Source organism: Nothobranchius furzeri, chromosome 6 (genome assembly GCF_043380555.1).
Source record: "Nothobranchius furzeri strain GRZ-AD chromosome 6, NfurGRZ-RIMD1, whole genome shotgun sequence".
Classification (NCBI taxonomy): Eukaryota; Metazoa; Chordata; class Actinopteri; order Cyprinodontiformes; family Nothobranchiidae; genus Nothobranchius; species Nothobranchius furzeri.
Window position 1 is genome coordinate 48,913,943 of NC_091746.1, and position 25,877 is coordinate 48,939,819.

Below are 25,877 nucleotides of genomic sequence, written 5' to 3' on the forward strand. Positions count from 1 at the left end.
TTGAAAATTATATTGATATTTTAAAAATGTCGATAAATCGCCAAGCCCTACTTGTGGGTAATACCCTTGCCCGAGGTCCGCACTGCTGCAGACTTGAGTGAAGTCCAAATTAAGGGTGCAATTGGGGAGTGGTCAACTTCTGCACTTGAGAATCGGGGCACCCTACGCACTTGCACCTCTGGCACGTGCAACTGAAGACCGCAGGGGGCAGTGTGAGTATTGGGATTGGGCCTTAGACCCATTCCCATCTATTTCAGACCCAACTTTTGTTGTTATATGTTACAAAGCCACCTATATTTGTCAACAACTGGGTATCATTTAATTCATTTTCAACAGATTTCCATGGAAATTTCCAGAGATTAACTGTAAGAACTGCACTGTGTCTGTAAAATGTAATTAGATTCAAATTTAAGGCAGAAGGTGTTTCAGGCCCATCACAACATCATCTCTTCAGTTTTGTCAAATTTGGCTGGTTTATAAGAATAAGAAGTAGGAAATAAACATCAGACCTTCTGACCTCTGAAGAAAAATGTCCCCCCCTGGTGGTGAGAGAGCAATGGTGTAAGTTGATGTTATGATGAAAGTTGTTCAGGAGTAAACTCGAGATTAAAACTGTTCTGGACATTTTCTGTCTTAATTGCAGCAACAATTTAATTGAGTTTATTTACAGTCCAAAAAAGTTCAAACCGCTGAAAAGACCAATGTTAAAATAATTCAGCTAACTAAAAATAAAACTTTTCTGATCAAATGGATGTAGTTTGTTATGTTTCTTCCAAGAATGAAGATAAAATGCTATTTTAATCTAAAATATTTTCCACAGCAGCATGTTTCTTTCTCTCCTCATTGATCAGGTTTGAATAATCTGGATTGAGTTTATTTATGACACACTTGCTGAAAGTAGAATAAAAAATCTTTGGTTAAAACTGAGAGAGAACATCTGATTTTATTTTATTTCAGAAAATGCATTTTCAGTTTTGAAAGATGTAGATGGACAGCTGTTCCATGGTGCTAACAAGAATTAACTGTCAGTAATTAAAATAATCTTAGGTAAAAAGGACAAAATTCATCTTAGTCTCATTTTATTCAGCATATATAAAGTCAATCACATGCATCTAATCTCTCACAAAACCTTTGCCTCAATTTGTCACGATCTGAGGTGAGTGGCCTTCTCCTAACTGCTGTGAGAGTGCTTAATTGTGGGTGGGCGGTGCTGTGGAGCGGGCAGCTGTGGCTAATCTTCCCGTCAACCAGCCAGGGTAAACGAGGAGTGAGACACCAGCACCTCTTCAGGGCAGTTTTTGTGAGGCCCTGTCCACACGTAGCCGGGGATCTGCCAAAACGTAGATATTTTTCTACGTTTTGGCCTGTCATCCACACGAAAACGGAGTTTTTTCACACGAAAACGGATCTTTTTAAAAACTCCGGCCAAAGTGAAGATCTGTGTTCTCTCCGCTTTGGGTGTCTGCGTGTGGACAGACAAAACCGGAGTTTTAAGGTCCGCAACGTCACTTTCCACGACAAAAAATGCTGACATCACGTGTGCGACCTGTGTTTACACTAGCCGACAGCATGGATGCACTCAGAGCTGCGCTCACTTTATCAATTGTCCAAGCGCTTTTTGCTTGTTTGTTTTTGCAAGCGGAATTACTGCTCCTTGTGGAAGACTACAGACGACGCTGACAGGATACAATTTGGGGGAAGTACTGCCGCCTACAGGTCTGGCATGTCCTTACCAACGTATTTATCTGGGTGCGTGTGGACAGAGTTTTTTTTTTAACGAGGTGGTGTGGATGCAAGTTTTTGGAGGGGCGGATATTCATTTAAAAAAAACTGCTACGTGTGGACTAGGCCTGAGTCTTGTTTTGGACAGGTGTGTTTGGTTGTGGCTGTCAGTTCAGTTTAGGCTCGGGGGAAGTTCGGGTCGTCGGCCGATGGCCTGTACGTGCCCGGTAAGACGGCGGTCCAGCTTTGCTTCGACCTCAGTTGTGGTGGAGGATGGGGCGGAGGGGAGCAAGTAAGGCTTTTCAGTCGGTTATGACGGGGGCGGCAAAGCGGGACCGTGGGGGCATCACATGGGCAATCCTGGTCCTTGAGGGCCACTATCCAGCAGGCTTTAATTGTTTTATCTCCTTAAACACACTTGGTTTGAATCTACCAGGCTGCTGCAGAGCCTGATGAGCTGCTGAACAGGTGATTCATCAAGGAATCAGGTGTGTTGGAGCAGGTAAACAATTAAAACCATTTGTTTGTCTCTCATTTTACCTTCAGGATCCCTGCTTCACACTTTGCCTCCCCAGCAATAACCACAGACCTCACCCCTTGACCTTGCTCTCTCCTCCTGACTGACCCACTCTCCACCACTCACCTGCTCCCATCCAGACCCAACCTCCCGAGTTCCACACTCGAGTCTGTTCTCCCCAAGGAACCCCAGGATTACCTCGCTGGCTTGTCCACCACCTCCAGACCTGACCTGTCCCACCCCCCTCCCGAACTCACTATGCTCTGCCTAACCGTAAGCCAGACCAGCTCTCACCTGTCCTCTCTCTGCATCAGCCAAACACTAATTTGTGTCTGCTTGCAGACCCTCCTGGATCAGCGGTCCATTTCCAGCATCACCTCCTTTGATGTTGCTCCCTCAGTTTAAAATAAGCATTTTGTTTTTATTTCACTTTGTGTTGCTGATTCTGTCTTTGGTCAATGTCCCCAAAACATGACACAATTTATCCCTCGTCTCTCGTCTTCCTCTGCTTATCCGGGTCCGGGTCGCGGGGGCAGCATCCCAACTAGGGAGCTCCAGGCCGTCCTCTCCCCGGCCTTGTCCACCAGCTCCTCCGGCAGGACCCCAAGGCGTTCCCGGAACAGATTGGAGATGTAACCTCTCCAACGTGTCCTGGGTCGACCCGGGGGCCTTCTGCCGGCAGGACATGCCCGAAACACCTCCCCGGGGAGGCGTCCAGGAGGCATCCTGACCAGATGCCCAAACCACCTCAACTGGCTCCTTTCGATCCGGAGGAGCAGCGGTTCTACTCTGAGTCCCTCCTGAATGTCCGAGCTCCTCACCCTATCTCTAAGGCTGAGCCCGGCCACCCTACGGAGGAAACTCATTTCGGCCGCTTGTATCCGCGATCTCGTTCTTTCGGTCATTACCCAAAGCTCATGACCATAGGTGAGGATTGGGACGTAGATCGACCGGTAAATCGAGAGCCTGGCTTTCTGGCTCAGCTCCCTCTTCCCCACAACAGATCGGCTCAGCGTCCGCATCACTGCAGACGCCGAACCAATCCGCCTGTCGATCTCCCGATCCCTCCTACCCTCACTCGTGAACAAGACCCCGAGATACTTAAACTCCTCCACTTGAGGTAGGACCTCTCCCCCGACCCGGAGGTGGCAAGCCACCCTTTTCCGGTCGAGAACCATGGTCTCAGATTTGGAGATTTGGAGGTGCTGATCCTCATCCCAGCCGCTTCACACTCGGCCGCGAACCTACCCAGCAAGAGCTGAAGGTCAGAGCTGGATGAAGCTAGGAGGACCACATCATCCGCAAAAAGCAGAGACGAGATTCTCCTGCCACCAAACTCGACACACTCAACACCACGGCTGCGTCTAGAAATTCTGTCCATAAAAGTGATGAACAGAACCGGTGACAAAGGGCAGCCCTGTCGGAGTCCAACCCTCACTGGGAACAGGTCCGACTTACTACCGGCTATGCGGACCAAACTCATGCTCCTCTGGTAAAGGGACTGAATGGCCCTTAACAGAAAGCCACCCACCCCATACTCCTGGAGCATCCCCCACAGGGTGCCCCTGGGGACACGGTCATAAGCCTTCTCCAAATCCACAAAGCACATGTGGATTGGTTGGGCAAACTCCCATGCCCCCTCCATCACCCTTGCAAGGGTATAGAGCTGGTCCACAGTTCCACGGCCAGGACGAAAACCACATTGCTCCTCCTCTATCTGAGATTCAACTATCGATCGGACCCTCCTCTCCAGTACCTTGGAGTAGACCTTTCCAGGGAGGCTGAGGAGTGTGATCCCCCTATAGTTGGAACACACCCTCAGGTCACCCTTCTTAAAGATGGGGACCACCACCCCGGTCTGCCACTCCCTAGGAACTGCCCCCGATGACCACGCAATGTTGTAGAGACATGTCAACCATGACAGCCCTACAACATCCATAGCCTTGAGATACCCAGGACGAACCTCATCCGCCCCCGGGGCTCCGCCGCTGTGTAGTTGTTTGACTACCTCAGCAACTTCTGCCCCCGAGATTGGACAGTCCATCCCCAGGCCTCCCAGCTCTGGTTCCTCCTCGGAATGCGCATTGGTGGGATTGAGGAGCTCCTCAAAGTATTCCTTCCACCGTCCGACTATAGCCTCAGTTGACGTCAGCAGCTCCCCATCCCCACTGTAAACAGTGTGAGCGAGTTGCTGCCTTCCTCTCCTGAGGCGCCGGACAGTTTGCCAGAACCTCTTTGGAGCCGATCGATAGTCTTTCTCCATGGCCTCACCAAACTCCTCCCACGCCCGAGATTTTGCCTCGGCAACTGCCACTGCTGCACCCCGCTTGGCTATCCGGTACCTGTCTGCTGCCTCCGGAGACCCACAGACCAGCCACGCCCTGTAGGCCTCCTTCTTCAGCCTGACGGCTCCCCGAACCTCTGGTGTCCACCAGCGGGTACGGGGTTGCCACCACGACTGGCACCGGCCACCTTACGACCACAGCTAGCAACAGCCGCCTCGACAATCGCAGAGTGGAACAAGGCCCACTCGGACTCAATGTCCCCCACTGCTCTCGGGACGTGGTCAAAGCTCTGCCGGAGGTGGGAGTTGAAGACCGTCTTGACAGGTTCTTCTGCCAGGCGTTCCCAGCAGACCCTCACTATGCGTTTGGGTCTGCCAGGTCTACGCGGCATCTTCCGCTGCCATCTGATCCAACTCACCACCAGGTGGTGATCAGTTGACAGCACTGCTCCTCTCTTCACTCGGGTGTCCAAAACATACGGCCGCAGGTCGGATGATAAGACTACAAAGTCTATCATCGACCTGCGACCTAGGCTGCCCTGGTACCAAGTGTACCGATGGGCATCCTTATGTTCGAACATGGTGTTCGTTATGGCCAAACTGTAGCTTGCACACAAGTCCAATAACGAAACACCACTTGAGTTCAGATCAGGCGGGCCGTTCCTCCCAATCACACCCCTCCAGGTCAAGCTGTCATTGCCCATGTGAGCATTGAAGTCCCCCAGCAGGACAATGGAGTCCCCTGATGGAGCACTATCTAGCACTCGTCCCAGGGACTCCAAAAAGGGTGGGTACTCTGAAGTGATATTTGGCCCATAAGCACAAACAACAGTCAGGACCCATTCCCCGACCCGAAGGCGCAGGGAAGCTACCCTCTCGTCCCCCGGGGTAAACCCCAACACACAGGCAGAGAGTCTTGGGGCTAACAAAAAGCCAACCCCAGCCCTCCGCCTCTCACCCGGAGCAACTCCAGCAAAGTAGAGTGTCCAACCCCTCTCCAGGTCTCGGGTTCCAGAGCCAATGCAATGTGTCGAGGTGAGTCCGACTATATCTAGCCGGTACCGCTCAACCTCTGCCACAAGCTCCGGCTCCTTCCCCGCCAGCGAGGTGACGTTCCATGTCCCAAAGACTAGTTTTCTTGTCCGGGGATTGGACCGCCAAGGCTCCCGCCTTGGTCTGCCACCCGATTCGCATTGCACCGGACCCTTCATGTTCCTCCTGCGGGTGGTGGGTCCACAGTTGGACGAGCCAATGTATCCGGTTCGGGCTGGGCCCGGCCGGGCCCCATGGGCGAAAGCCCGGCCACCAGGCGCTCGCTCACGGGCCCCAACCCCAGGCCTGGCTCCAATTTATCCATTTTATTTTTCTATTTTCATTCTCCATTTTTGCAAATCCATTAGAACCTTTCATTACTTTTGATATAAAAAAGGAACTTTGTGTAGCTTTTGCTCTGACACACTCAAATGTGAAGCCAGTTTTGCTAAGATTATATTCAACACTTCCTCTTTCTCCTCACATGCAGAAAACACTTTGTGCTCTGAGGTTTTAGTAAAGAATGCTGTTGAGTTGGAGCAAGTCGACAAATTCAATTATCTTGATCCCCATGAGAAGCAGGAATCCGATGAGGATGTTTACCAGCTGGGAGTACTTAAATGTTAAGATGAGCTCTGATATCCAGCCTTCTATGAGAGAACCACACCTCCGATTCTTTTCGGGGGTTGGAGACTTTTCCCCTTGAAGACCATTGTCTCTTTTATAAGAATGAACCATTAGGTGGTTTTGGAGTCTGCTGACGACAGAACATTGACGAGTCTCCTCATGTGCAGGTTAGTGGAGGAAGTTTCTGGTTTTTGTGTGTTCCTGGTTACTGTGGTTCGACTTCTCAGCAGTTATGTTTGCACTTTTTGGAAATCCATTTCTAGTGAGAAAGTAAAAGTCTTTTCAAGCGTGGAGCCGGTTGATTTGTTACTCGAGCAATTTTGTCTGCAAGACTTAGCACATTAGGAAAAATCTTTCACCACATCCTGTTCAGTATTTGTCATGATGTTGTAAGAATGCTTTTTTAGGGTACGGTAAAAAACTTCTAGAAACTTGCTCAAAGTTTGCAGAACCCAGAAACAGGCTGAAATGAGAGGTTGGAACGACACAAATGTCTTCTGATTTTCCAAACAAAATGATTCCCATGCAGGATCTCTGCTTAAAGTTCATGCATCTGATGGTTTTTGGTTATTTTTCTAAACTATCTAAATCAAAGTAATTAACACATGAAAGGAAAATAATTATGTCTTTAAGTGCATTTTAGATCTTCTATAGTTTAAACCAGTGGAGTCCATTCCTGGTCCTCCAGGCCTGCTTTCCTACATGTTTTATGTGTTTCCCTGCTCCAACACACCTGATTCAGTGGCTGGATCACCAAAAAATTATGCAGATACAAAAGGTTAAGATCAGAAAAATAAATTAGTTTATTACTGGGAAAACTTCCACAAATCAGCTGAATAAATATATCATTCAAAATAAATAAACTTCAGTTTAGAAAGACAAAGAAGGGAAACAGAGTATACTTTTTTACATCAACAATGTTTAATGTATGAAATGCATGTGTTTGCTATTGTTCCAAATAGGTCTAGACGTCTGGCCAATATAGACGCATACCCATGAGCAACTGGGTTCCCGATAAAAAGCTTTAACGAGCTTACCTGGAGTGACCCTTTTGCATCCAGACTCTTGTAACTGGTTTATTGTCAATAAAGTAAGCTAAAGTAAAATTAGACTCAAAATCTGTCATCCATTAGATATGTCTTTCACTTTGGGGGGCCGCATGATGACAGCATGACACGTCTGCTAGGACTGCAAAAAACGCACACATGTACATGACACACAGATGTGGGACAGAGCATGGGTATGCAACCTTTGGCTCAGGAGCAACATGTGACTTCACCCAGACCTTCCCACGTGTCTCTCTTGACTAAGAATGTTGTAAACATGAGTAACTTGTATAATTAAATAGATTTTTGTAGTAGGTGCATGGGTCATCTGCAGCAGAACCACATCAATAAGAAAGACATGTTTTCAGTACCAAAGATGCCTAAAACCAGCTGAAACAATCAGAATTGGGTTTAAAATGGAGTGGTCTGTTTTACAGTTCAGTTGTAAGCTCTTTCATGACTGTGTTTAAGCACATTTTTCACACACTCAGCATTTTCACTTTCAATCTACCAGGAAATGCATATTTTCACAACTCTGAGACAAATTGGTGCAACAGCTAATGAATTCATGGAAAACAACAGTTCTCATTATTAAAGCTTTACTAGCACTTATGTGTTTCTTGTTTGTTGCACTCATAAATAACTGATAACTGTATTCTGTGTGTGTGTTTCCTCTCAGTGCATTGCGGTGAAATTAGCAGGCGTTAGAGAAGATCTTGCTGCACTGGAGTGCGTTTTATGTACAACCCAAATACTCAGTTAAACTATTTTCCATCAAAACATTATACTTCAGTGTTGATATCAAGTTAATGCTGCCAGCGAGAGAAGCAACTCCTTTACAATTGAGAATCTGCTGCTCAAACCTCAGTGCGTTTGATTTTGTTTGGTTGCTGTACAGTAGAAGTAGGTGAAAGGAGGCAGAGCTGCAAAAACAAATCCTGGACAGCAAAGCATGTCAAGGTGGTTCATTGACTTCCTGCAGTTCTGCACAGATCCCTGCATGTAACAAAGTTAAGAGATGCATTGGTGCCAGAATCTACACCATAGCTGTGGTTGGCCTCTGCACACCATACTGTCTCTATTTTCACACTACTTTTAGGGTGTTATTTTTCCGTTAAAACCGCCACTAAAGGTTTAATGTTAAATCTTGGTTTTGCTCAGTTGATTTATGTCTCACATCCTGTGTGAGTTCCTTATCGGTCCTGGTAGAGCAAAGGCTTCTTCTCCTCCTTTTACACAAAGTGAAACCTTGCAGCTTGCTCCTCCTGTTTCAATTGCACCAGGCTGTATGGTGGCACAGGTGGTTACACCGTTGCTTTGCAGCAAGGTCAGAGGTGCATGGTTCTCCACATGTATTTGTGGGGTTCTCCTGTTTCCTTTTGCAGACCAAAGCACATATGTACGGTTATTTGCTTGTGAATTGAAGATCATAACCTACTAAAAAGGCAAATGGCTTTCATTCATGTAGTGCCTTCAAGAGACACTCCCAAGGCACCAGTTATTCACCCATTCACACACACATACGCACGCTGGTGGTGATGAGTTACATTGTTGCCAAAGCTGCACACTGACAGAGGCGAGACACCACCAGCCCCTTCGACCACCACCAGACAAGGAGGGTGAAGTGTCTTGCCCAAGGACCCAACCCTTACGAAAAAGAAGTATACTTTAAGTATTTAATTTCAAGTATACTTAAGTGTACAGAAGTTTATTTGCATACTTGTTCTTAAAGTTTACTTAGAAGTATACTCCTTGGGACTAAATTGGGCCGCTAAAAGTATACTTGAAGTATACTACAAGTATACTTCAAAGTAATAATTTAAGTTTATTTGTAGTGTACTTCTGATATAATTGAGTATACTTTTCTCTTTGAAAGTATACTTAAAGTAACCTCACAAGTGTACTTGGAGTGTACTTCAGATATAATTGAGTATACTTTTCTCCTTGAAAGTATACTTATAAGTTTACTTGGAGTGTACTTCTGATATAAATGAGTATACTTTTCTCCTTGGAAGTATACTTAAAAGTAACAATATAAGTTTACTTGTAGTGTACTCCTGATATAGTTGAGTATACTTTTCTCCTTGAAAGTATACTTATAAGTTTACTTGTAGTGTACTTCTGATATAATTGAGTATACTTTTTTCCTTGGAAGTATACTTAAAAGTAACAATATAAGTTTACTTGTAGTGTACTCCTGATATAGTTGAGTATACTTTTCTCATTGAAAGTATACTTAAAAGTAACAGTATAAGTTTACTTCTAATAAAATTGAGTAAACTTTTGCCCTTGAAAGTATACTTAAAAATAAACTTTAAGTAACATTATAAGTTTACTTGTAGTGTACTTCTGAAATAATTGAGTATACTTTTCTCTTTGAATGTATACTTAAAATTATACTTAAAGTAATAATATAAGTTTACTTGTAGTGTACTTCTGATATAATTGAGTATACTTTTCTCCTTGGAAGTATACTTAAAAGTAACAATATAAGTTTACTTGTAGTGTACTCCTGATATAGTTGAGTATACTTTTCTCCTTGAAAGTATACTTATAAGTTTACTTGTAGTGTACTTCTGATATAATTGAGTATACTTTTCTCCTTGGAAGTATACTTAAAAGTAACAATATAAGTTTACTTGTAGTGTACTCCTGATATAGTTGAGTATACTTTTCTCATTGAAAGTATACTTAAAAGTAACAGTATAAGTTTACTTCTAATAAAATTGAGTAAACTTTTGCCCTTGAAAGTATACTTAAAAATAAACTTTAAGTAACATTATAAGTTTACTTGTAGTGCACTTCTGAAATAATTGAGTATACTTTTCTCTTTGAAAGTATACTTAAAATTATACTTAAAGTAATAATGTATGTTTACTTGTAGTGTACTTCTTATATAATTGAGTATACTTACAGTTTTGAAAGTACACTTTACAGTAAACTTGACGTAATATTCTTTTAGTACATTTAAGTATCTCTATTTTTTCTATAAACACATACTGCAAGTAACATTTAACATCTGCTATTTGCTTACTACCAATACACTTAATTTCCACTATTTACTGATACTTCGTCTTTATGCAGAGAAATTTTTTTTAAATAAAATAGCTAAGTCATTTTGTTTAAATTTATTAAACAGAGAATTAGAACAGAACAAAAACAGACCTGTTTACCAGGATTAATCAAAGATGAGAACGCAAACTGTTCTGAACATGACGCGTTAATTCTGTCCATTTTGAAAGACTTTTTAAAAATGCCTTTAAAAAATCAGTCCATTTTATGGATCCACTTGCTTGGTTGTTGATGCCTTTTTGAAGTTTTCATTGTTGCATTTCTTTCGTGTTATTTTTCTTACATCTTGAACGCGCAGAGATGGAAACTTCAACTGAGCATGCCCTGTGAACACACAAAGCAAATAAATGAACACTTGAACTGTTCGGTGAACTCTGACACCACAAAATCTTTACAGTTCGTACACTGTAAACCCGAATAAGTAGGCAGAACTCAAAAAATGTAAGGCAATCAGTTGCCTCATATTTTCTGAGTTTATAAACTCAGATATTTGAGTATATCAGACCATAAATAAACTTAAATATTTGGAGTTTATATTAAATATATTTTCAAATTATGATCAAATTAAAGTTACTGATTAAGCCAACTCAAACAGAAAATAAAACAAAATTTGAAAGAAACAATTACAAACGCACACTTTTGAAAACTGGACAACAGCAGTGTGTAGTCTTTCTTTGAGTAGGTGGTTTAAAGCAACATCAGGATGCACATCGATTCAACATTGACAAAATATGAATTACACTAACCACTATCAAGTAAGTCAGTGAGTACTTTATGCCATTTGGCATAAAACTAGTTGAGTATTGAATCGGATTAGCCTATGGGCTAATCCGATTCAATTATTCACGCTAAACTAAAGCCACAAATGGAGTTGCCAGACTCAGAACGGCTGGACGAACAGAGAAAAGGTAAAACTCAACTGTTCCTCCCATTGTCTTTATGGGTGACCCCGCGAGGAAAGTTGACCATTGAGCAGGGTTGATGGTTTATCCCTTGAGGTCCACGTGGCAGGAGTGAGGTGGTGTTCACTCCTCACCCCTGCCACGTGGACCCAAGGGATGAACCATCAACCCTGCTCAATGGTCAACTTTCCTCGCGGGGGTCACACCCATTAGGACAGTGGGGGGGTTAACTCAAGGAGAAGTGGAAAATGAACATATTTGCCCAAATGGTGGTGTGTTACTTTAACATCAACAATTAAAGAGCAGACAAATAGTAAATTACATTGTGGATGTGGACAATGCTCTAACAGAGTGAGCCATCTGAATCCACCACTCTTTCAGATTTTGAGTTACACATGTAACATCAGGTCATTTTTGACTCTGCAGCTTGGGTGACAGTTTAGACTCATCAAGACCAAGTAAGATTTTCTGCGTGAACTCAAATGTGTTGGTCAGTCCCTTCGGATAATCTAGATGTAAGGCATAGATGAGGCCGAACATTACCAGGAAGGCATCAGGAAGGCTGGAGAGGTTGACAATCACATCACCCTCGAGGATAACAGATTCTCACTGGGTCGTACGTAACCGGACTCTCGGCATCATCTGTGATGGTTGTCAGGAGGACAACTGCTGCATCCCTGAGGTCCGGCTCATTGGTATCATCCTTACAAAAATGAAAGGGAGATCATACACTAATCACATCTGAACTGAAACTCTGACTGTGGACATTTTTATTTCAGTAGATTGTCATGTAAATAACAATAAATGCAGTCTGATAGACTCCTGTTTAGGGCTGGGCAACATATCAAAGATTTATCGTTATCCAAGTTCTTGTCTCTCATCCAGATAATTTTTCCCATGTCAATAAATTTGATAATAAAAAAATGAAAAGATGTGTAAGTTGGCCACATTTATGTCCCTTTAAGAAGCTGTAGCACCTTGAGTCATGTAAAATTTTAGTCATTGTAATACACGAGACAGCCCCATCTAGTGGACAAATATTGTTGCTACGCATTCCTGTAGTTATCGTCTACTTATCGTTATCCAGGTGAGATCTTCAATATATGGTGATATTGATTTTAGGCCATATCGCCCAGCCCTACCGCCGTTCATTCTGTTGCTTTGTGCTCTCATTTACGAATAAAGTGAGATGGCTTCCGTGTGTGCCAGCGTTATGCTAATGAAAGCTACTTGAATTCTTTGCAGTGACTGTTGATTTTTCTCAGTGCCTTAAAGCCTGCCTGAGTGCCATCTGCTGAGCAAACGGTCTCGAATGACCGCTTGCTCAGCAGATACCTCGCCATAGGCGCCTGATTTTCACAGTTTTCCGCCTCACGAGACACTGAGGTGAATATCTGACCAGTTAAGATACTTTCCGCCTCACAGGGGTAAAAACTCGCCGTGTGCGCATTACCGAGCTGCTGGTTGAGCTGAAATATTCTAGTGGCCAACCAAAGCATGTTCTCCGCTCACATGACCCCAAGATGGCAGCCCCCTGTCTGCATGTCAGAAAAGAAACAACACAGAGACAGAGCTGGAAACGGAGGAAATGCCTATCCTTTTTTGTTGAAACGTCGCCGCCACCGGCATTTGAAGGTTAGGAAAATATGGGTACAGTAGCTGGAAAGATGGACCAGGCAAGGAGTTTATGCCAGTTTACTCCAAGAGATGCACCTGGAAGACCCAGAATCCTTCCGAAAGGGTAATGGAAACAGTGGGCCCATCGATCCACAAGGTACCGTTTTGTTTATTTTTCAGACACGCAGACAAGGTAAGGGGCTGTATCTGAATACATCTTGGGGTCATGTGAGCGGAGAAAGTGCTTTGATTGGCCACTAGAATATTTCAGCTTAGCCAGCAGCTCAGTAGTGCACACACAGCGAGTTTTTACCCCTGTGAGGCAGAAAATATCTAACTGGTCAGATATTCACCTCAGCGTCTCGTGAGGCAGAAAACTCGGTGAAAATCAGGCGCACATGGCGAGGTATCTGCTGAGCAAACAGTCCTTCGAGGCCATTTGCTCAGCTGATTGCTCTCGTGTGTGGCAGGCTTAAACATCTTGCCAAAGGTTTGTAGTTGAAACAATGGCACTTTTTCCAAAATGTCCTTGTGTTGTCTTTATGCATAAATAAATAGAATGATTTGTTCAAATTTACAATACTGGGACTTACCACACATGTCCTCAAAAATCCAGAGGTTTCCTCACGTAGATAGACAGGAAGGGCATGGAGAACAGTGGTACGCCTTGTGTGGACATCATGTAATTCCTAAGAAGATTAAGAGTGTAAATACTGTCAAGTTTACTAATCAAACTCAATGCCAAATTGCTCTGACCAATTTTCCAAGACAGTGATATCTGCATCTAAATCCAATGATAAACTGCTGAATTCAAAAGTTAATTTGAAGTGTTTAACATTACATTATACGGAGGGGTATTAGGGCCACTGAAGAAGAAAAAATTCTGAAAATAAATAAAGTCAGAATTCTGACATTTATCTCAGTATTCAATTGTTTCCTTCAGTGGCCCTAATACTGCCTTATTGCCTAAGAGTATTAGAGTCACTGAAGAAAAAGAAAAGAAATGAGAAAAAAAAAGTCAGATAATTTCAAAATTCTGGGATTAAAGTCAGAATTCTGACTTTTTTCATGAACCTAAAACCAAACAAACAAAAAACTATTTAGGAATTGTTTTTGTTAAAAAAATCAAAACAAACAAAAAAAGCCTGAATTTTAAGATTTAAGTCAGAATTCTGATCCCCCCTCATAATCTTCCCCAATTTCCCCCTTTTTTTTTGTTTTAGGTACCAGTCAGAACTCTGAGATTAAACTCAGATTTATGACTTATTTTCTCAGAATTCTATATTTTTTTTTCCATCAGTGGCTCTAATACTCATAGCATAAAGGCATTACCTGTAAATTGTATATTCACCAGTTTTAAAAGACAAATCTGTATACATATATACATACATACATATATAGTCATGTTATTTAGGATGTGTCATCAAAAATGCAGATTGTGAGAATTACTCACAAGTGGTCTCACTTGTATGAACCTCTTGGGGGTCAACAGCAGCATGCCATCAATCTTGTGTGCAGAGAGTGGGGTTGGATCATTGAAGTCTGACCGCAGATTCATAGACAGGCTTCCCGGTGTGGCTGACAGCTCATAGGAACGCAGACGCTCTACATTTACACATCTACACCAGGAAGCATAATCAGTAGAGAAAACATTGTGAATCACAAGGTAGATCTGTGTTAGGCCGGGGACACACCGGCCGCGGAAGCGCCGCGAAGCGCCAAGAAGCGAATCGCTCACGAAATTCGGCCGCTGCTCGCCGCTCCTCAGTTCAGATCAGACGCGCCCCAGTCGAGGCGCGCCTCGGCTCAGCTGTAGTTTTTCTTTTAAAACACTTGGTGTCCTCCATTTCCTCTCTGCCTTTTCTCAGCTATTTTCCTCTACGTGTGTGTGCGCGCGCGCATGTGTGTGTGTGTGTGTGTGTGTGTGTGTGTGTGAACCTATGGTATGAGTTGTTTCTGCCAGTTGAATCTCTTGGAACCCGCTCCAATTCTGCAGCTGTATCCTAGCAGTTTCTTCCGAAATGGGTACGTAAATAAACATGTTTTTCGAGGGTCGTACAGCTCCTTGTGTTTCTCAACTTCCATAATTAATTTAAAGTCATCCATCTTAACTGCTTGCCTCAGACTTTCTGCCTCTCTGTCCTGTTTGCTCCAGTGAAAAGACACCCAAAACCACACCCCCCTTCACGTGGTCACACATGCACACAAGTTCGATGTGTGTGTGTGTTCGTGTGGTTTTTCTGCAGTGTCTGATTACGAACACATTTGACTATTGCGGAATTTTATTTTGAAATGCTTTATTTTGTTAACTTTACCGGCCTGCCTCTTATGTCTAGGTTTGACTTCCTGCCAGAATTGACGCGATTCACCCGCGGCTCGCGAAAAAAATAGAGCCGACGCCGAAATGATCGCTGCACGGCGCGGGCTGGAGCGCCGGCGCGAGGCGATTCGCAGCGCTTCGGCGGCCCATGTGGTCTATAGAATAGCTTAACAAGGGCGCCGAATGAAGGCGGCCCCATTTTCGCGGCGCTTCCGCGGCCGGTGTGTCCCCGGCGTTACCCCGGCTTTCCACGGGAGCCGTCAGCAGCACGTTACTGCAGCAGCACGTCATAGCTGCTGATAGGAACGGCTGTGGTCAACAGAACCTTTTCCACTGGAGCCGTCGGCAGCCGTCAGCAGCGCGAGTCGGCCGCGTCTCAGGAGCAGCATGTCGCGGCCTTTACGCGCCGGTTCTATTTCCTACGCGCGACGCCTCTGAAACGGGTCAAGTTCGACATTTTTGGGGAAGGAAAGACAGGAAATCGGACGCGGAAATGGAGAGAAGCTCCCGAGATTTTCAGAATAAAGAACGTATTGCCTTCCGGTCGCTTTACTTTAAAAAGGTTACTAACTGTGCGGCCCCGTGAGAAGTTATCACCTAGCTAGCGGTCTCCTTTGTTTTTCAGGTCCGTATTGGCGATTATAAAACGGACAGAACATAAAAACACAAACATTTTGGAGCCATGTTGTAGTTTTCTCCTGCTTGTTGTTGTGTTTACTGACGAAGTCACTCGTGTGACTTCGTGCTCTGTCGGTGACAGCTGCTCCCCTGCTGATTCGCGTCTCGTGGGAAGGGCCAAGCAGCAGCTTACGCGAGCAAGACGTGCTGCTGCAGTAACGTGCTGCTGACGGCTCCCGTGGAAACCCGGGGTTAGTCTGCAAAATTTAGGCAGTCCTCCACTATATATATGAAGCTAAATCATTAATCATCTAAATTGTGTGTGTGTGTGTGTGTGTGTGTGTGTGAGGAGATTCAAGTGTAATTTGACTTATCCACACAAAGCTAAAAACATAACATTTAAGAATCTGGAGTAACAGTGTACAGTAAGAACAAAATTACAACACTAAAATACTGTGAAATTAATAGTAACAGCGTTCTGCGGTTCAAGATATGTGCAACTGAGCACTATTTAAAAAAACTATGGAGGGGACAAAAATGGAGGGAAGGAGGGAACATAGCATCAAGATACAGCACCGCTTCATCTTTTGCGGTCACAATCCTCTTATACGGTTAAAAAAAGCAGGCTGCTTGCAAAGCTATCGCACGGGTGCTACGGGGAAATAGTTTACAACACAGACTGATTTTGTCATCGCTGTACAAGAGACCACTGCTCATTTACTTTTAATAAGTGGACGTTTAAGTTTGACTTGGTGGCGCTGAGCTCCCGCTTTTATTTTTTTCTCAGAACATCACGTTTAAAAAATTATGATGGAGGGGACAAAAATGGAGGGAATAAGTCTCTAGAAGTCTAATAAAAAAGTATCTAAAGTAATGCTAACCTTTAATAATGAGATAGCGCTGCTCATTTCATTAAATAAACGGACTTTAGTCACACTCAAAGTTAATAACACAGCTAACTCATGCTATGACTTAGCATATTAGCTTGCTACGTGGCCAACATTACTCACCATGTCCGTCTTAAAAACATTTAAAACATTTAAGCAACTTTTATGGTGGCTACTTACGTTTAGCTCAATGGTGCAGAACCAGTGACTGTCAAGTGCAGATGCAGAACAAAAGCGCGACCTCCAACGGTTAATGCTCCTCTGACCCTCGCTCTTCTTCTCGGTCTGCTGAGAAGCTTCGAGAGCTGACTGAGCAAATGCTACAAAATAAAAGCACTTCCTGTGCGTGTAATTTCACAATAATTCGTAATTTCATGCTTAATATGTTATTTAGGACAGACAGACAGAGTAGTTATTTCAAAATAAGGCAAAGTTTCAAGCAAGGATAAACTTAATATGGAGGAAGTGATTATGTTAAACAGAAAGGACATGTCAAAAAGGACTGATTTCAAAATATATAAAGCTTTACAACAGGATTTGATTGTTAAGAATATAGATATTAAAGAAAAATGGGAACTGGAAGTGAACATAATGATAACAGATGAGGAATGGGAGGAAACACTTGAAGCAGGCCATAAACTAACTAATAGTCCGTCTTGGAGGGAATTTGAATGGAAGGTGAAGATGCACACTTTAAAACTCCACTTATCATGTCTAAATAGTAATGTTTCAAATTTATGTTGGAGAAAATGCGGGCTAGTGGGAGACTTTTCACATATACTTTTGGACTGCCCTAAATTCATACCATTCTGGGAAGGTGTTAGGGAGAAATTGAAAGAACCTTGAAGGTGAAATTACAATTTAAGCTAAAATGGTTTGTACTGGGAATGCTGTACCAAAAATCATACACACACAATGGAGACATACGTAATCAGAATTCTGTTTATGACTGCCAAGAAGTGTATTACAGTTTTATGGCTGGACACAGAACCCCCAAGGGTGGCACAGTGGAGAGACAGTTAGACAGGTCTACAAAATGGAACAAATTAATGCAAGACTATGACTGGGACTAGGGAAATTTAAAAAATTTGGGAACCAATAAAACAAATGTTAGAAAGATAGTACTCTCATGTGAAAATTATTATTATTAATTTTTATTTTTTTTATTTATGTTTTTTTGTCTTTTGGGTGAGTTATTTAGCTAGATCAAAGTAAAATGTAGAATGTAGAAGAGAGCAGATACGATGAATACAGAGAAAGCTTGTCAGAACTATATGTACTGATTGGTGACTTGGTTAAGTTGGATAGATCTCATGGCCACAAGGAAATTCGAACTTTGTTCAGGGAAACACTGCCCTGGAGAAGGGAAGAAGAAACTCAAATGCATCTCCATGTAAATGTTGTTGTTATAATTCAAAAATAAAAAGTTCCAAATATATATATCTATATATATCTCTATATACATCTATCTATCTATATATATATCTATATATATCTCTCTCTCTCTCTCTCTCTCTCTCTCTCTCTCTATATATATATATATATATATATATATATATATATATATATATATATATATATATAATAAAGACATTAAAGAACCGAACTTCATGAATGTTTTTTGTGACAAAGAAGTATCTGTTCCAATCACTCTATCAGAGAAAAATCAGAGTTTTAGAAATAACGGGACACTCAGTAGAGCCATTATATTATATTTTTTACAAGTGTATGTAAACTTCTGACCACAACTGTATGTATATATATATATATATATATATATATATATATATATATATATATATATATATATATATATATATATATATATACTTATATATATATACATATATACTTATATATTATATATATAAGTATATATATATATATATACTTATATATATATATATATTATATATATACTTATATATAATATATATATATAAGTATATATATATATATATTTATACTTATATATTATATATAAGTATATATATATATATATATATATATATATATTAAGTATACTTATACATTACTTGGTGAAATATACTTCTGATAGAGTCAAGTACAAGTATAGTCTAAATGTAAGTAAACTTTAATGTAAGTATGTATTAAAGTATACTTAGTAGTATTTAAAAAATGTACTCGGATAACTATACTTCTAATAAGTACATTGAAAGTAAACTTGGAAGTATACTATATTCATTTTTAGTATACTTCAAGTATACTTCAGTGTACTTCTTTTTGGTAAGGGAACTGACAGACGGAGTGAAGCCCAAACCTGCAACCCTCCAGTTAGAGGGTAGTCATTTAAAGTTTGAATATGGAACACGGACACTCTGGTGAACTCTGGTGTTCACATGGGGTATTGCAACAAACATTGACTAATTTTCCAGCTGTTGGGATGTTGGTTTACTGTTCTGATGCGTTCCAGCGCCAAGTTCAGAGACAAACTGTGCAGGATAAGGACTAATTTCTACTAATTAGTATATTTTACAACAGTATTTACCATTGGAACATCTTCTGGGCTCAGAATTAGCTGCTTGACTTGTCAAGTCCGTCATTTTACACAGTCCCAACCTCGGCTTGCTGAGCGGACGTTTTAGTGCAACGATGCCATTTAGTGGCTGGTATATGTAAACATAAACTCAGTGTTGTACCCGACAAAATAAAATATTGATTATTTATTTATTTATTTTTAAATAGAGATTTTAAAGAATAAACTGTACATTCATTCTGCACAGCTCTAAATGCCCTGTGGTGGTTTAGAGGTGTGATATAGATTTTTATTAAAATGTTCCATATTCTAACTTTAACTACTCTGTCTCGTCCCTATACCACTTCTAAGTTAAACATTTTTACGCCCCTCCTTTTAAAATCCTCCTCTTGCATTTTTTGATTTGGGTCAATAAAGGCTTTAGTTTAATGTAAATTAATATTAGTGATGAAATGTTCATTGGTATCATTTAAAGGTAATGATAATGCAATGTTGCCCCTTCGCTGTGATCTTCTTTAATTGACAGAGAAATCTACAACAGTATTTCTTGCTTCCACCTTGATCTACAGTGGCTGTGACCAGCTGAAACCTCCTAGCAGATTTACAGCAGCATGATGCCTCTCTATTCCTCAAATTACTTTCAAAAAATACTTCTCCAGAAGATCACAGTTCTTGAAACAAAAAGTTCTAGAGGTCAACTTGGAAGTAAATGGATTGTTTGGAAACAATGACACCCTCTCATCTACTCAGACTGCTGGACAAGCAGATGGTGGCACACAGCCAATAAACAGCAACAACGTTCCAACAAAGAGATCAGAGGGCTCTCTGCCTCTCGATAAATCTGTGAGCAGTCCTCCTTGGAATACTCTTGGTGCCAAGCTAAATCAGATCCTTGGGGAGCAAGAGGACAACCTGCTTCAACCACAGCCTCACATCAAGAGATCATCGAAGCCAATGACTGGCCAGTGCTACCTTCTCAACATCATAACAGCTCACAACAGCAAGGAGCTGGCAAAATGAGGATTAAGATGAAAACCAGAGGAATGTCTCATCAATCAAGCAATCAGCTCCACAACAGATCCATGCCACTGCTGAATAACCCAGAACCGGATGAACTGGAAAGCCAGCCCTCTTCCCCCCAAAACAGGGTCAGGAATGGGCATAACAAAAACAATGAAAGCTTTGATGCTGAGCTTCTGATAGTGGGTGATTTTCATGTGAAGAATGTGAATTTAAATGGCAGAAACACCAGAACGCAATGCTTTACCAAGGAGACAGTTGCTGATATGAGAGACGGACTGCCAACAATCCTTGCTCAACACCCAGCGGCTAATAAACTCATCATTCATGTTGGTGCAAATGACATCGGGAAAAGACAGTCAGAGTGATTTCATGTTTTTATCTGAAACTTGGCTAAATGATAGTATCTGTGCACCAGTTCTCATAGAATCAATATGTGAACTTTTGTTGTTGAGCAAATACTTATTTTCTGCTCTGTTATAAAAAATAAAGTCTTTAAACATCATACTATGTGATTTCCTAGATTTTTTGATGAAAATTACAGGCTTTTCTCATCGTTTTAAGTGGGGCAACTTACACAATTGGTGGCTGCCAAATATTTGGAATGTCGGGGTTTTTTTTCAAGACTGACCATGTTTTGGGCAAGATGTTTCCACAGTGAAGTTGTTGGTGGTTGTAGTCAAGCACTTGAAGCAACATAATAAATTGCTTTAATGATTAAAGCAATACAACTACATATTGTTTACATGTTGTTTTTGCGTTTGCGCCATTTATAGTAATTTTTCAGAGATAAAATAACCTGCAGACCCATTCAAAGTGCTGTGATTCTTTCTGAGCAGTCTGGTAACAAACGATTCACACCAATCCATTGTGTGATGACACCTCATTGTCTGTTTCACTGTATAAAAAATATGAGTATTTGCTGATCATCTTCTTCTTTTCTTCCTTCTTTTGTAACAGTACCTCTCATCAATTAAAAGGATGTTGCTCAGTTCCATGAAGAGGTGCTTTCTCTTCTGCATTCTGTGTGCATTGTTGATTCTTCTCCTCGTCGGATGGCCAAGAGCAATCCTGTATACCACCTGTAATCCCAGTGATAGAAATCTGACCATCCTACTCTGGCACTGGCCCTTCAGACATTCATTCAGTCTGAAGGGTGATGTTTGCTGGGATCTCTACCAAATACCTTATTGTAAGCTGGTGGACCAGCGCTCCTTCTACCCCACCGCTGATGTTGTAGTGTTCCATAACAGAGAACTGATTGATGGAAGTCAGAGGCTCCCCACTCATCTTCCACGTCCACAGGGCCAGAGGTGGGCCTGGATGTCCCTGGAGTCCCCTAATAACAACGGAAACCTGCGGCGGTTTGGTAATCTCTTCAACATGACCATATCCTACAGGAGAGATGCTGATATCACTGTACCGTATGGTGAGCTGCTACCTGTGGAGACTGAGGAACACCTGGTGGAGGACAGGCGTGTGAATAAAAGCTCTTTGGTCTGCTGGGTGGTCAGTAAATACAGGAGCCACTACAAAAGAAGCCGAGTGTACAAAGAGCTGAGTGCTACAGTTCCCATCAAGGTTTATGGCCGCTGGACTAATACACCTCTCTCCTCTGCAGACCTCTTACCTACCATCTCACGCTGCTACTTTTATTTAGCTTTTGAGAATTCTGTGAGCAAAGACTACATCACAGAAAAGCTGTGGTACAACGCTTACCAAGCAGGAGCTGTGCCTGTTGTGCTGGGACCATCCATAAATCACTACAAAGCCGTGGCTCCGGAACATTCTTTTATTCACGTTGACAAGTTTGCTTCAATAAAAGATCTGGGAACATACCTGCAACAGCTTGCAGGTGACAAGAAGAGGTACAACGAATACTTTAACTGGAAAAAGCACTGGAAGGTGAAGGTTTACTCAGACTGGAGGGAAAGAATTTGTAAGACGTGTTTACATTACAGCAGATTACCTCAGCAGCATGTTTATTCAGATCTTCATGCTTGGGTAAATACAAATAATGGTCAGCCTTAAGAAAATGTTATGAAGTTTGTGGTTATTTTAAATCAAATTTGCACTAATCTAATAAAGTAATAAGAAAAATGTATAACAAGTGATGAAAGGTCTTTTTTTTCCAGTGAAATCTGAGAGTAAAACTACAGTGCTGTAAAAAATATTTGCCCCTTGCAGATTTCCTCAGTTTTGTTTCAGATCAGTAAACAAATTCCAAATTCAGATAAAGTAAAATTTATTTTAATATTTGAGAAATCCAAGAAAGCCAATATGAGAAGATAATTGACCTCTTTGTAGAACTAACTGTGATTACCCAAATAATTTAGATGATTAAGTTTCACTAGCCACACCCAGGCCTAATTACAGCAAGACCTGCAGCATTATAGAGGATATATTATACTAAACATACCTGTTCCCACCTGGGTCTTTACTACCTCTATAAACACTTCAAATGTGGAAGAAAAAATAAATTTCCATTTGTCCCCATTTGTGATATCACAAACAGGGGAATTTGTATTTGAACCACCTTGCATGTGCAAGAGGGAGCTGATGCTGGAGGAGCAGCAGCTCTACTTTAAGCCCCTCCCAAATATCAGAGCTTCTAAATTTATAGCCTGAGTGGGGGTGTAATGTTAAATATGAGTGAGGATTCAAAAGCAGGTGAGTGCGGACCAGGAGGCAGCCATAGATGGTTATAGTCTTTTTATTCGAGGTGATGAGTAACCGGAGACAACAGGAACAGGGATGAACAAAAGGCAACATAGACGAATAGACAAACACAGAAACAACTTCAATACATGTGGACACAGGTGTAAAGGGTAATTTACATGTAATTTAATGAACCATGAGACATGAGATTCCATAGAAAATATGAAATCAATCTGATGGACCTTTGGGTATTTTTAACCAGAAGATTGGAACTTTTTATTGCAGGGATTATGTAACACTTCATATTGACTGAGAGACAACTGAAGTTGAGTCAAGTTTTAAAAGTTTAAAGATTTATTACTAAACAAATTAAAACTAGGCTAACTTTAAACACTAAATGTATGGTGTAACTAAGGTGAAGTGAGACGAAGAATGATGTAGTGTGGAATGTTGTTGGGAACCAGCAAATCCGGAGAAACGATTAGTTCTGATGGGAGTGAAGGTGATGTCTTCGCGCTAAGCTTTGATTTGGAGATTCATAAACACAGAAGACACCATTTTTGTCGCTCCACACATACCCTTAGAATGAGACCTCCGTACAGATCTAGACTGCCAGGTCCTCGAACCCCTCTTTCGGTACCGGAGCCGATGAAACAGCGTCAGCAGTACAACAGACTAGTCTTTGGATTGTCTCCAGGTAAAAGCGACAGTTGGTTGACAGCGTCAGATGGACCCGAAGGGTCAGTGAGTTCAGCTTTTATTCTGAAAGGAACCGTTGCTTGGTTGGTAAAATGCAACAGATTTTATCCAGCTTGTCGCTGGTTCTTTCAGCTGAAGAGGAAAGTTATGGATTGGCCACTCCGACAACTTCTCTAGAACGCTTTGAACTGCGTTAAAGATAGTGGTGTGCATCTCTACCTGCCTCACGATCCGATTCCGATTATCTGCCTAACGATTCGATTTGAGTCTTCAATGCATCACGATTCTTCACGCAAAAATTTTCATTACTTAATAAAAGCAGTAGAATAGTTTTCAATTTCTTTTTAATTTCGAAATCCCTGAAAAACAGAACATTCATCTATTCACTATAGTGAGCAATAATTTTTAAAGTGTGCTGCCTATAATTACTTAAATAATATAAGAAATAATGTTTTTGGTAAAGCTTTAAGATAGAATATTACTGAACTTAAAAATAGTAAAGGAATGTGTTAAGTGGACACTGAGCTGGACACTGAGCTCAGCGCAGCTCGCTGTCAGCGCATACGTACGGCGCACAGCGAGCTGAAGATGTGGAGAGGGGCTTGGAGCACGTCGCAGAACCAGAGCACATGCAGGAAGATTCCTCCGACTGAAGCGAGACTTCTCACTTAGAAAATGTTCCCTGATTATTAAACTTTGGCTGAATAGTGCTTGTTCCTGTCTCCAATGTGGCCACACATCCAGGAGCTGAGGAGAATCCCAGGATCTCACATCCTCGTTAGCTCAGAATGCGCCTATGATTACGCACAAGCGTGACGCGCCAACCCGGTCTCACAGTAAGACCGGGTTGGACCTGTTCAGGTTTACACAGACAACCTTTACATTTAGAATTGGCATACAGGTGTAAAATTAATTCAGTAAAATATAAAGCATTTTATTTAAATATCCATTCATTATTTTACAAGCACAGAGAGCCGCATCAGATGGATGGAAGAGCCGCATGCGGCTCCAGAGCCGCGGTTACCGACCCCCGACATAGACATAGGGAGAGAATCTCATTATGTCACGTTGCTGCATCGATGCGGAATCATGCACGGCTGAATCGCGATGCATCTTAGAATCGATCTTTTTTCCCACCTCTAGTTAAAGATGACGTGGGCATAGTTTTATACTTCGGATGTTTTGGTTTATGGTCGAATGAAAAGATGACAGATTTACCAAGCACCACCAAAACCACGCATCCGTCAGATCTGGCAGACTCTGATTGGATCAGTAAAAGCAATGTGTCATGTCTTAACGCTGCATGTGATCAGTTTCTAGTGGAAACATTTAAAGTTATATTACTTGTTATATTCTGTAGGATTATAATATCAAGTAATTAATATTTTCATTTCACAAATTGGTTCACATTTTATTGTTGACTAACACTTTGTTTGATTAGCTTGTTAAAAATAGAGTTCTTTGATTTATTAAAAAGAACAAGTCCTTTGTCTTCATTCTTCTCTTGGGCTGGAAAGGAAAACAGTTTAGAAGCAAATGCATGAGACCTTGAGGCAATATCTCATGCAGATTAGTTCTTGCTGAGGAGAGGGGGAAATGACTTTTAGGTGGAAAACAGTCATTTCATTCCGTTACACAGGTGATCAGGAAAACAAGAGGTAGGTGGGACCAATTAACGCTAACAAGAGACTAAACAAGAGCTGGGTAGACGGAACGAGCCACACAGCTATTTAGTGTACCCAATCTTGCATACTACATTGAACAAAAATATAAACGCAAAACTTTTGTTTGTGCTCCCATTTTTCATGAGCTGAACTCCAATATCTGAAACTTTTTCTACATGTACAGAAGATCCATAACTCTCAAATATTGTTCTGAAATCTGTCTACATGTGTGTTAGTGAGCACTTTTCCTTTAATAAGATAATCCATCCCATCTCACAGGTGTGGCCTATCAAGGGGCTGATTAGACAGCAGGGATATTGTACAGGAGCCTCTCACATGCCTCCATCTAAAAGGCTAGGTTATCCAGAGTTATCTCTGTAGTTATGCTGCTATAGGCTTAGGCTGCTGGAGGACATACTGACCACTTTCAACACTGTACTACACATGTGTTAGATCCAAGGCCCGCGAGCCAGATGTGGCCCGCCACATCATTTTATGTGGCCTGCGAGAGCTTCAAGTATCTTAAAATAGGTCTGTGCTGCTTCAAAGCACACATTGACTATAAACTACATTTCCCATAAAACATGGCGATTGTGTTCCCAGTGCAGTAGCTCGCCACTAGGTCGCAGTGTATCCACTTACATGTTTAATTAATGCAACAAGTGAAAATAACTGTCCACACATCATCCCAAAAT

General features: G+C 41.8%; 1 protein-coding gene across 1 annotated transcript; it reads left to right on the top strand.

Moving 5' to 3' along the window:
* The first annotated feature begins 6,213 nt into the window (after positions 1-6,213).
* Positions 6,214-24,690, top strand: LOC107397307 (alpha-(1,3)-fucosyltransferase 7). Its single transcript, XM_015977261.3, has 2 exons — positions 6,214-6,349; positions 21,122-24,690. The coding sequence occupies exon 2, from the start codon at positions 21,143-21,145 to the stop codon at positions 22,190-22,192; it is 1,050 nt and encodes a 349-aa protein (XP_015832747.1). The 5' UTR covers positions 6,214-6,349; positions 21,122-21,142; the 3' UTR covers positions 22,193-24,690.
* The last annotated feature ends 1,187 nt before the right edge of the window (positions 24,691-25,877 follow it).